The sequence below is a fragment of the Pterocles gutturalis genome, unplaced genomic scaffold (genome assembly GCF_000699245.1).
Source record: "Pterocles gutturalis isolate BGI_N339 unplaced genomic scaffold, ASM69924v1 scaffold39758, whole genome shotgun sequence".
Classification (NCBI taxonomy): domain Eukaryota; kingdom Metazoa; phylum Chordata; class Aves; order Pterocliformes; family Pteroclidae; genus Pterocles; species Pterocles gutturalis.
The window spans coordinates 65,868-78,068 of NW_010127196.1; the positions used below are offsets into that span (position 1 = coordinate 65,868).

Sequence of the window (12,201 nt, forward strand, 5' to 3'; positions counted from 1 at the left end):
GAGGGGCTGGTAAGTCCGACTTTCCCTCCCTGGTCCCAGGGTCACTCTCTTTCTGTTTTTGCCCATGTAGCGTTTAATTTTCATTAGCTATTGTGTGCCAGAATCACTTTGGGCTGTATGCAGGCTTGTCTCCCCTTACAACTCTGGTGGGACTTGCCTTCAGTTCTGGTGTGCCGTCATCCGTCATCTTCTGGAGATTAAGCATCCTAAATTTCTAAGTGAGTGTGTCCTGACTATGATCGAGTTCCTTCCAAACCTACTGCTTTGGAATCTGCCTCAGAAAACAATGTTTTGTGAAGTGTAGTTTTACTGTATATACAGTAATGCATACTGTATAAACAGTAAAACATTATATAGTAAAACATAATATATATAGTAAAACATATTGGATGAATACTAAAACATATATACATGTGTGTGTGTATATATGAAATGTTCCAAGCCTCTCTCATAAAAGTTCTTTCCTGGTAGACTGCAACTGAATATTTCAGTGTTTCATTTCCATCTTCTTGTGAATCATTCAAGATCCACTGCTTTTATATAAATAAATTATCACCACTAATTGCTTATATAAAATGGAAAAATGAGGGAATTAGGAAGAAATGTTGAGAGTAAACAAAAAGCTTTTAAGGGTCTGCATTGGAAATTGCTCAGAAAAGCAATTTGGGGGGGAAAAAAATGTATTTTTAGAAATCTTCCACTTTATTCAGGAACATGGAAAATTTCAGCATTACAGAAATGAAAAAGGCCACCTGTTTGTCTGCAGCTGTCCTGCAAAACAGCACAGTGCTACTGACAACTAATAATATCTCTAACTCGCAGAAGCGCCATGCACTTGGCATTTTATTCAGTGTTCTGTGTAGACATACAGCTTGGCTTGCTTTTGTTTTCCCCGAGTTTATCTGTATATCTCATCCAGACCATGTAGTAGCACATCTAACAAATGATGGTTCCACAGTGATAAGCTGCAGGTCTGATTAGTGGCATGGATACAGTGAAAATATTTTGTATACTATTGTGGCAGATGAAAGGAATGGAAGTGGGCCAATTTCAAGCTGTTTGCCATTGCGTCTGATCAGCAGATCCTATGGATGGAATTTGCCTGCTGTGAATATTTGATTCTCACTAGCTTGAACTGTCTTGTGTGTTGGCAGTGCTACTGTGTGAATTTGCAGTGGCTTTCCAGGGTGTCTGTCCTGCACAACTGCCAGTTTCTGGGGGTTTTTAACAGGCTTCAGGATTTCGTGGTCTACTTTGTGTGTGAGGAAAATGACTGAATGCTATCCAGTGAACATTTTTTCATATTTATAACTCACGGGTTATCAGTGTTTTAAAAAAGGAAAAAAAAAAAAAAAGGAAAAAAAAAACTACAAGTGAGCAGCGTATTGCTCTTCCTCCTTCTCTCCACCTTCCTGGAGGTGTAACCCCTCTGCCTCCCACTCTCTCTGCATTACCTACAGGTGGTTATCCTGGCAAAGTGATTTTGCAGAGTTGAGTCTGTCAGGTTGCACACCAGAAAGGATGAAAAGGTGACTGTGTTGAAATGAGGTGGTGAAAGCAGGAGCAGCTTTACAGTCCCTTCCTTGCAATGGCACCTTTTGACTCGGTTCTCAGAGAGTCAGTGCCCCGCACACCTGTTTGTCCATCCCTGCTCCTCCCTGGCCCTTCTTGCTGGTTCATGGCTGGCTTTGCCCAAGAGTTTCTGATGTTTTGTCTGTTGGTTAATTTTTCTATTGTGAAATTCTGTATAGCAAAACATTTACATTAATAGCACTTGCATTTCTAATACTTACAAGTAAATGACATTAGTTATAGTGCTGATCTAATAGTCAGGACTCCACTTAAGCAAGCAGAAAAGGGCTGGAGTTTATTTAACCTGTCAGTGTATCCTGTGCTTGTGTCTTCTGTCTGTGGCTACACTGAAGTGTTTGTTGTCTGTAAGCAGCCTGTTTAGAGTTTATGTCATCTTATAGATAAAGCATAGATAAAATCTATAGATTAAATTTATACATAACATGTATAGATTTATGCAAATCTATAAATATCTATATTTATAGCTATAAATTTTACCGAGAAAAAAATAGATAGAATTTGCAAAAGAAATTCAGACTGTAACCTGTAAGCTCACTCTTCCTCTGGGTGTATGAAGGACAAAAGCTGGAAGAAGATTTTTGATTGAAAAATGGTGTGGACTAAAACCAAGAGGAGCCAGCAGGAGATGGTTGCAGGTCCTCTGGGGCTGTAGGAGATGATGTGCTGACCAAGTGACCCGTCCTCTGTCTATTCCAACTCTGCGACTGCAGTGAGTAACCGCTTGGAGAAGAGCAATATCATCTCCATTTAATGTATTGAGGAAATACATTAGTGCCTTGCAGGGGCTGCCAGAGGGACTGAATTCTGGTCATGCGTCTTTGGAGACCACTGTAAAAGATACTGCCCTGCTAACAGACACAGCAGCTGGCCGCGCTGCGATCTGTGCCATTGCTGTGTGACCCATTTGCGTGACCTATTTAACTCTACCAAGTTGTAAGGAGCTGGACATGTAGGTTAGGTGTGTGTTTTCAGTCATTTGTTTAAAGTAAGAATGTTTTATATACACTGCTGCTTGTAAACTACTTTTTTTCCTTTTTTAGTTTCTGTAACAGCAACAAAGAACTGGCACTTTAGGTGACTATAGAAAATGAGTACTTACAGCAAACAGATATGGAGCTATACTTCCTCTCAAAACATGTAAGCAGAATTTTCTGAGAACTGAAGAAACCAGGACCTGGCCAATGCAAAGTGTAGTAATCCTGAGAGAAAGCTTTGCTGGGAGCTGGGTCTTATGATAAGACTCCTTTCTCCTTTTAATGGCTTAGGAGTGTTGTTCTCCAGCGTCTTCATAGAACTAACAAATACAAATTTCAGCTGTACTGGAGCAAATCAGGAAAGGTTTAGTTTTGCAGAAGTATGAGATACATTTTGGCTTGGGGATAGGCAGCCTGAGCAGGTTTACCTGAACATCTGTCACATGAAAATAATTTATTTGCTGTTTGGTGTTTTTTAAATCCTTTTAAACAAAGTGCCATATTTAGGACTATTGGGGAATAAAAGCTATGAGATTGTTAACAAAAGCAAAAACTTCTTTCAGTGCTCACTGGTTGTATCTTGTTGGCATGAGTGCCCATACGAGATGCCAGCTTTCTGACAAACTGTTTGTGTGATGGCGTTAGTGACTGTTGGCAAATGTTTTTATGATGACCATCAAAATAAAAGCATGTATGAAAACAGGCATAGAGTGGTGACACTTTGTTTTTTGAGAAGTGGACATTTGTTCATCAGCAGAAGAATGAGTTTCCAAACCACATGGCTGCCAAATGGCTGATATTTTTTTACTGATTATCTTAACTTGGATGTGAACTTTTGGCATAAAGATGGGTGCGATTAGTTATCCCCCCCTTTTATTATTTTCTGAACCTATTAGGTTATGTGTCCTCTACATCCTGTATATTTTTATTAAGAAATATTGCTAGGAAGTTTTTTTAAAATGCTTTTGCATTTTTATTAGATTTACACATTGCTCCACCCACCACTTGGAAGTGACCAGAACTGTCCTCCATCAAAGACTAAACACAAGAGTTATTCATGATGCAGTTGGAAAAACTATAATGCAAACAGTAAGCCAGATGGAGAATTTTACAAGCATCTTTTCATGTCATGAATGATGCTGTCTCTCTGGGTTATGGGCTCTCTGCTCTCTTGACTGCTGTTTCTTTCCCCCTGGCTCCCCTCCTGAGCTGTTAAGTTTCAGTCGGGGAAGAAAGGGAGATTTGGACTCCCCTAAATTTCCAAGTCTGTATTTTTTTTGTGGCGTGGCATGTGACAGTGAGCTTTGTGTGCGAGAGTGTTGGCATGGAGAGAGCTGCAGTGATTAGCATGCTGATCGCTGCGCCCCGACAGAGTAAACAGTGTGGCTCTTGCCGAGCTATGGCCGTGCCACCCAAAGTCCTGGGAGCAGATGTGGGGACAGCCCTGCACACAAGTCCTCCTCTGTCACACAGGGTGGGCAGGAGGCGAATGGTGCCCCAGCTTCTCTGCTTCCCAGTTTTTACAGAAATGGAGGTCTATGCCACGTGCTGTGGCTCTGCCTCTGTCTCTTCACCTCTTCCAGTTGGAGGTTTGAGGTGAGAGGCCTCAGAGAATATCAAGCTGTACGTTATATTGATACTTGTCCACACATCTACCATTGTGGTTGCTGATCTAGCAACATGTATATCTAAAAACTTGTTCTCTATGACCTTCAAGATTTATCTGCGTAAGAAAGATTCACTGGTTCTATAAAAGGGGGGTCATGTACATGCATATGTGTAAGAAAGTATAAAATGTATATTAAATGTATATGCACACATATAGGTTTAATCCCCTTGGTGCAAACCCATATTTGGTTTGAAAGAGGCTTATATCCCTCTGTGCTTAATCTCTCTCAGTTACTGATTTTTACTTTTTACACTCAGAAAAGTGTAAATCTTCCATAAAAAGTGTTACAAAGTTGGTGGTGTTTTTTCCTGCAGACAGTGATTGCATAAAGTGTAGCTTCAAGTGTTTTGTTTGGGGACAAGGCAATGCCTCTTTTCCCAATGGCTTCTGGCAGGTTAAGGTTAGAGAGGCAACAGACCAGTTGTGTTAACTAGGAGTAACTAGATTGTTTGTATCAACGTCCAAAATGTTTTCTGAACAAACTGTTTGCTTAAATGGTGGTGGGTTGTTTGATGTCTACCCTTCCTGCTCGCTTCAGAAATCCAGCCTTTTCTTTCCTGCCTCATAACATGCTGAAGTTGTGTTGGCAGCCCACAGCAGTAGGTGGGGAAATCAGCAGGGCTTTTTCAGTTAAAAAAGTTGCCAGCATCTGGGTTTGGAAAGAGAAAAGTCAACAAGCTTGTTGCAGTTACATATTTAAAATAAAAAAGAAGAAAAAAGTTTTGTTTCATATTTTTCTGGTTTTCAAACAAAACATGTACTGACTTCTTAAATTATGTGACTGGAAATATCTTTGGTTCTTTATTTAACTAGTGATACAACTGTTTGTGAGCTGTTACTGGGTCAGGGAGAGGTTGGTTCGGTAGGATTATTTTTTTCAAGGAAGAAGAGTTAAAAGATGTGGGTTTTTTTGCCTCGTTTCAGGATAATATCATCTTATTCTTAAGAGGCTGCAAAGAGCTGGGACTTAAAGAATCTCAGCTTTTTGATCCTGGTGATCTGCAGGACACATCAAACAGAGTAACCGTCAAGTAAGTACAACAGCAGTTTGTGATTAACATGTTACAACCTCAAATGCATGTGATGCAATAGTAAATATTTAAGGATGAGCAAAAAAGCTATAGAACTGTCATTTGTAGAATGCAAATAGGAAACTGAGGTTTGGGAAACCTTCAACGCTGGGAAGAATACATTGTTCCCTTCAACAGGCTTTCTTTAAGGGCTGTTCTTTTTCCCGGAGCGATCAACCACAGCTCTTTTAAAATACTGGTTTAGTTAGGCAATGAGATTCTGTGGGACTTAGGGGTTTTCCTGAGTCTGAATTGGTGGCATTCTTTTTTGTCTGTCCACCTAATGAACTATGGAGGCTGGGGAGAAAAATCACAGCTCTGTTATTTCAGATTGAACTGTTTCAAAGATGCATTATAGGATATTTATAGGCTTCTCAGACTCTACAAGGTGCAGACATGAGCACAGTCTGTTTATTTTCTAAAAAGAACTGTAGGTTGAGACACAATATTGAGCTATATATATCTGTGTGAACTGTGTGGACTGGAAATGCCACAGTTTAGATACTTTTCCACCAAAGCCACATGCTACTGCACAAATTACCACACACATATTAAGAGGTTCTCCTTCCTAATAATTAATTAATGTTTTTTGGGGGAGTGAAGTGATTTTTCAAAAATCACCTTTTAATCAACAGCTTTTTAGCTGTGGTGTGTGCACATCACTCACTGCAAAGAGTACTAGGTGCTTAGACTCTAATGCTTGTATTTTCAGCATTTAAAACTGATTTAAAATGTAGAAGTGAAACTGTCACAGAAAGACTTACTGACTTTCCTAAGGTCACACAGAGCAGGCTTACATCAAAGTCCATATAGTCATAGATTGAGGTCTTAAATAGGATCTGTTGTCCCATTCAGGGAAGACTTTTTCATCATGGACTAGAGGAACAGAAGCAGTCAAACTGTATTTTTCTCTTATTTGCATGAATGGCAATCAAGCTCCCCAACCCCCAAAATCAAGAGAATCCCACACTTTCATAACATTAACAAAATTTTAATTAGTGCTATTTTAGAAGTTTTCCTGAAATTTTTGGGTCTGTCATGTGTTATATTAAAAAGTTATTGCTCTACAGACAAGAAAATGCTGCTGAGTTGATTGAATGGCTTTGTTTCATTTGGCCGAAAAGATTTTGGACTGAAAGATCACTAATGAAATCCTGGTCAGACCTATCCATTTTAGGAAAGTATATGGAAACAATTTACTAAATTTCAGCAACATTCTATTTTTTTTCCCTTCTGGGAGTGGAAGCTGGGCAAATTTTCATGGTGTTCAAGCACTGTGTGGGAAAATCAAAAGGTTATGAAAATCGAATTGGCCACTTTCCTTATTTTAAGGAATAGTCTCCCACTGTTCCCTCCTTTCCAAGTTTCTGGCTCTCACATGAGGTGGTTCTTGCCTGTACATACAAGTGAGAGGGGGCTATGTAACATATTTCTTCTAAATCTGGTAATATTGCAATGAAAGAGGTTCTTCACAACGTCCTATAAAGTCCTGACAATGAGTGGTTGGAGAGAGTTGCAAAGCAACCTGTAATCTCCATATAAAACCATAATCTCCATATAAAACCCGTTTTAAAAAGGGTCCTTCTGATAAGAAGCTTGATTTTTCGGGGTTGAGGATGGTGGAGCACCTCGAAGGAAGCTGGGGCTAGCATGGAGCTTCAAGGAGAGCTGTCCAGCACACAAGCAAGTTAAACCAGGACTAATAAACTGTAGAGCTGGCTTGGCCCTCTGCTGAATAATATGCTAGATGGATGTGAAGTGTCTCACTGGCATGGATTTTTTTTTCCCCCATCAACTCTTCAGAGAAAGCAGCAGTGGAAATGAGCCAAATGTTTTCCTAGCACTGTCCAAGTTCATGCTGAGTAACGGAGTTGAGGTGTATAAGCCAAGTCCATGACTGTTGTAGAGAAATATGTTCAAGACTGTCTTGTGCTAGCTAGTTCCCAAAGCATGAAGGTGATTTTTTTTTTTTACCCTCTTTGAAGACTTTTTGGTTATTTTTTAATCGTGGTAAAAATGGCATTTGTTCTGTGGTAAAGATGATGAATATGATATTATTGCACATGATTAAGATAATGACATTTTTAATAATTTTAATATAGATATTAATTGAAGTATGCATTAGATCTATTTATTTTGGAACATCAAGCTTATAAAAGTTATGAGCTAATGCTGTAAAGAATTTCTTCTTGATTGGTTAAGTAAGACTCTTTTCCACTGCTATTAAGAAAAAAAATAGGACTTTTATTTTTATTAGTATGTGGGTATTGGCAGAAAAAATTTTGGCTTAAAAATATATATTATCAAAAATACTTTGGTTTAGTATTGCCTGTACTTAGGCTTTTGTTGTTCTCACAGATTTAAATGCATTTATTTTTGTTTTTATTAGGTAACCTTTAATGCTGGAGTGGACTTACTCTTATACTAGGAGGCAATTCCTTTATAAATAATCAGGAGGCAATCTGTACTAAATCTGAAGTAGTCTTATTTATTTCTCAGCACCTAAATGTGATACAGATTTCTTTTTTTTCTTTTTTAATGGTTTCTTTGCTGAATTTTGAAATTTTGTTCATGTTTGCACAAACTATGTGCTTTGTTGTTTGTAACATAAAACTTCCACTCTTTTTGATGAACACTGGTAAAAAAATAAATTGAGAAGGATGCCAATGTTCAGTCTGAGTGCTCAAGTATACATTCAAAAAATAAATGTTCTCCACCGCAGGTTCTGTTGTAAGTGGCAGGATCTTTGTCGCTTCACCCATCTAACTTCGTTCTTTGTGATGCTTGTTTCCACAGAAGCACCTGTTCCATTTCCTTAATGTTTGGTGGTGATTTCCTCAGTCTCCTATGCATGTTCAGTTGCTTCCAGAATCTGTATGGGTTGCATGATTTATCACAGAGCAGAATCTGACTGTTGGATTACTGCAGAATGCATTTTAGCAAAGAGGACTTTGGTCTTCTTTTTTTAAGAAATCAGCAACTCTGTTTAAAGGAAATATTTTTGGCACTGCCCTACTGTACTGTGGGACCATTATAAACACATTTTCTTTTTGTACTCCCAGAATTCTAATTTAATGATTGAAGTAACGGTGAGGAAATACTCCCGAGTTATGAATAAATGAATGTGTGAATGACACCTTCATAGCTTTCATGTGTTTCCAGACAGCAGAAGCATTCTGCAGGCTTTTGTTAGAGAAAACGTGATCTGCTGCATACACGCTCTTGGACAGTGTATCTGCCTTCTGATAATTTTTTTCCCTCTTGTTTTTTTTTGTGTGTGTGTATGTGCAACCAGGAACATTGACTATAGTAGGAAGCTGAAAAATGTAAGTACATGACTTCGAGTATTTTTTTTGTCTGGTTAATCCTGTATTTGGCCTGAGCAAGAATTATGTCACTAAAATCTTAGTACAGATGAGTATTGCTGAAGAGTTCTTCTGAACATAACCAGACTCTACTGCAAGCTTTGGTAGAGCTGCTATAGCAAAGCAACCTTAGGATAGAAATACAATGGAGAATGTTTGCCTCTGGTTAATTAAGGGATAAAGAATGTGATCTCTGGGCTGTCCATCATGGTTTTCACTAAGAATGGTCTGACTCACCCATGAAGCTACGCTTTTGTGGCCTTTCATGAATATATAGGCATAAAGTAAATTTGCACAAAATATTTTAAATGAAGCAAAACGGTCATTAGATCTGGAAGCAAGTCTTTACTGTCAGATTTGCTAGCTTTCTTGTTGTTCTTCCAAATAAATGAGTGTTTTCCCAGAAAAGCTAATTCCATTTAATTTTAATTTCTTGTTGATTTAAACTAATAGCAATGATAATGGATCCTGTAATTGTAAAGTAGAAAGAAAATGGCTAAACTTTGCTGGTCTCAGGATCAGTTATTATCCTAAAGCCTAGCATGCTATCTGTCCTTAGTCAGCTGTAAACTGCTATAAATTAATTTTATATTTGGCTCACATACCTGTAAACAGCTAGGAAATGCCAGGACCTTTTCCTAATATCTTTGCAGGCCAGTAATCATGACTGCAGGTAAAAAGAAACCAAAAACAAACAAACAAAAAATAAACCAAAAAACACACATAAAAAAACCCCCAGATTATTCCATCCTGTCTTTCCTGTCATCATTAGAGTACTATCTTCTGCATCCAGCACACAACGTTATAGGGGAGGAGTTCAGCTTTGGCATTTTAGCACTCTTGTGGACACTGTCTCAATGTCTTTGTACAGATGTATTGTTTTAAAGGTAAAATTTCAAAAGCATCGTCCACAATGTGCTTGTAGGCAATATATGCTTTCCAGGTGCATGACCTTGCTACCTCGGCTGGCAGCCAGTCGGAATTGCTTGCAAATGTGACATTACTTGGAAAAAAAAGCCAAGTGGATAAAGAAAGGAAGAAGAGGGAAAGTGATCAAATGCTAGCAGAAATAAATAAAAATACCACAACTTCCATCAGAGAACTGAATGGCAAAATGAACTGGACAGTTTCCTGGTTGCTAGGAATACTATATTTGCAAGTGTTTTCACTTAACCTGAGAACATGTTCTGTAAGAATTTTTTACATAAATTTGTTGAAAAGCATTGGTTGAAGGAAAACAGCTCAGATAGAGGTTGGTTCAAGACAAAAAAATCAGTATTGGTGAAACCACTTCCTTTCCCTCAGCACAGTAGTATCAATTTGGATGTAATTTTAAAAACAAGGGGAAAATTTCTGAATTCATTACAAATGTTACTCAGTTATTTCATGGCATGTATATTATTTATAAACTAAAGGGAAATATTAACTATATTTTTTTATAAAATATTATTTATTTTACATTGTGCACCAGAGTTGTTTTTAAACAGGGGATCTGTATGACACATGCTGCATCCTTTTCTGGAAGGGCCTCAGCTGGAGTGCTGTGTGTGATTTTGGATGTCACAAACTAATTGAAAAATGGGGATGCCAGAAAAAGTTGATGAGAAAAGGCTGATCAGAAGTCTAGCCTATGTGACTGAAGAGGAAGCACTGAAGGAATGTGGGTGCATGTTTTAGGGAAGAAGAGTCTGACAGAGATGTCTGTCCCCAACACCTCCTAGGGATTTCTCCTATTCCTGTTTTCTTTAGTTCACTATATATTATGAATTATATGGCCCTGTCCCATCAAAACATAAAATACTATATTTAAGTTTATTTAACTTTCTTGAGACAGTTAATGGCAACTATTATTTATTATTGGTTGCACATCTTTTCCACATCAAAATATTTCCTGTTTGTTCTGCAGTTAAATACTTTGCCATGTGACAGAATATGCAGAAATAACGAGAATTAAATGAGAAAAATCCCTAAGTTCTGAGGTGATGGTTTGGCATTTTTAACCACTGCAAAACACTGAAGTGAATTGCCTTTGACAATCAGTTTCCATTCCAAATTACTGCTGCACAGGTACCATTAAAGGCATTGCTTTAAGTGAAGACATGTGTGGGTGCAGAGAAAGACTGTTTGCTTCCCCTGCATGATATAAATATCAGTGTTTTCAGAAGTGTTGGATTTGACCATCCTGAGCATCTTAATTTCTCCTTTCCTAAAACAAGTGCAGCACCAGCAACGTCAGATCAGATTTCTGTGCTACCTAAGGGAGCATATAAAGGAATATAAACATTTGCAAGAGCAAATCTTGGCTTTTTTTACATGCCAGTTTTGAAGTGACTTTTGAGTTATGGGGAGACATCAAGTCAGAACTGGAATGAAACCACTAACTTTCCACTTTAGTCTGATAGAAACAACCAGATGCTCATGGCTTTTGATTAGTCTTGGGCTAAGCATTTCTTAAGCTAGTAGAAGCCTGGAGTAAATGTTCCTTTGTCATCTGGTTAATTACATTAAGATGGTTAAAAATGGAACTACCTTTTCTGTCCTTGAAATAGGCAGGCACACATTTCGGATGTTTTATTTATTCCATTAGTCTTAATGGTTTTAATTAATAGCCAGTAGTGTTAGTACTCTTCAGGGATTTTTTTTTTTCCTATTGGATTTGCAGACAGATATATTTATAGGTGTGTCCTCTATACAGTTTCAAATATGTTGCCTAGTTTTTCTATTTGGAGTAATTTTTGCTGTTTATTTTCCAAGCAGACATTAACGTTTCATTTTTTAATAAAAATTTCAGAAAGATAATGTGTTACATTACATGTTCTGTAGGACTGTTTAAATTTTCGTAGTTGTCCAATGTATTTGTTTAACCGCTGACAGACACCTTCCTTTCAATTCTGATTTATAATAAAGTTTGTGCTGCTCAGCAGTTTAGAATAAATGAGAGGTGAAGGGAAGTAAGTTTAGCTAAGTGACTGTGTAGATGGCTTCAATTAATTCTTATTAACTTCTGCAGGTATTAGTCACCATTTATTGGCTAGGGAAAGCGGCAAACAGCTGCACATCATATAGTGGATCAACCCTGAACCTGAAGGAGTTTGAAGGTTTGCTGGCACAAATGAGAAAGGTATCTTTTTGTTAATGTTTTGGGAATGGAAATTTCATTCAAATTATTACTCCCATAAATAACCTGTTTGTTGCTAAATATGAGAGAAGTGGTGGGCTGGAGTACAAATTACAAATGCCTGCCTCCTTCGAAAATGTTTCTGACTCTACCAGGCCATGAACACAACTTTGTTTGGCAGCCTCCTTTGCGGTGGTATCAATCATGCAGCACATGGTGTCGAACAGGGCTTTAGAACTGTCACGTGGCTCTGTCATCTGCATTTCCATATATTCTGGTTTCAATTATTTTCATTTATGACAGAGAGCTTCAGCTAGAAGAGCTGAGACTCAAAAGTAAGGTGGCAGGACTCACAGGAGCAGAGATTTTTCTTGTTAAGAACATTCACAGAATCACAGAATCATAGAATGTT

General features: G+C 38.0%; 1 protein-coding gene across 1 annotated transcript in view; it reads left to right on the plus strand.

The window, feature by feature from the left end:
* The window catches only part of LOC104465950 (LIM and calponin homology domains-containing protein 1-like), a gene marked incomplete at both ends in the record, with an annotated part of 46,112 nt that extends 34,320 nt beyond the window's left edge, over window positions 1-11,792 (plus strand). Inside the window, 3 exons of the mRNA XM_010079202.1 lie at window positions 5,161-5,267; window positions 8,602-8,632; window positions 11,682-11,792. Coding sequence (XP_010077504.1) covers window positions 5,161-5,267; window positions 8,602-8,632; window positions 11,682-11,792 — 249 coding nt within the window. The remainder of the gene's footprint in view (window positions 1-5,160; window positions 5,268-8,601; window positions 8,633-11,681) is intronic.
* Between the last annotated feature and the right edge of the window lie 409 nt (window positions 11,793-12,201).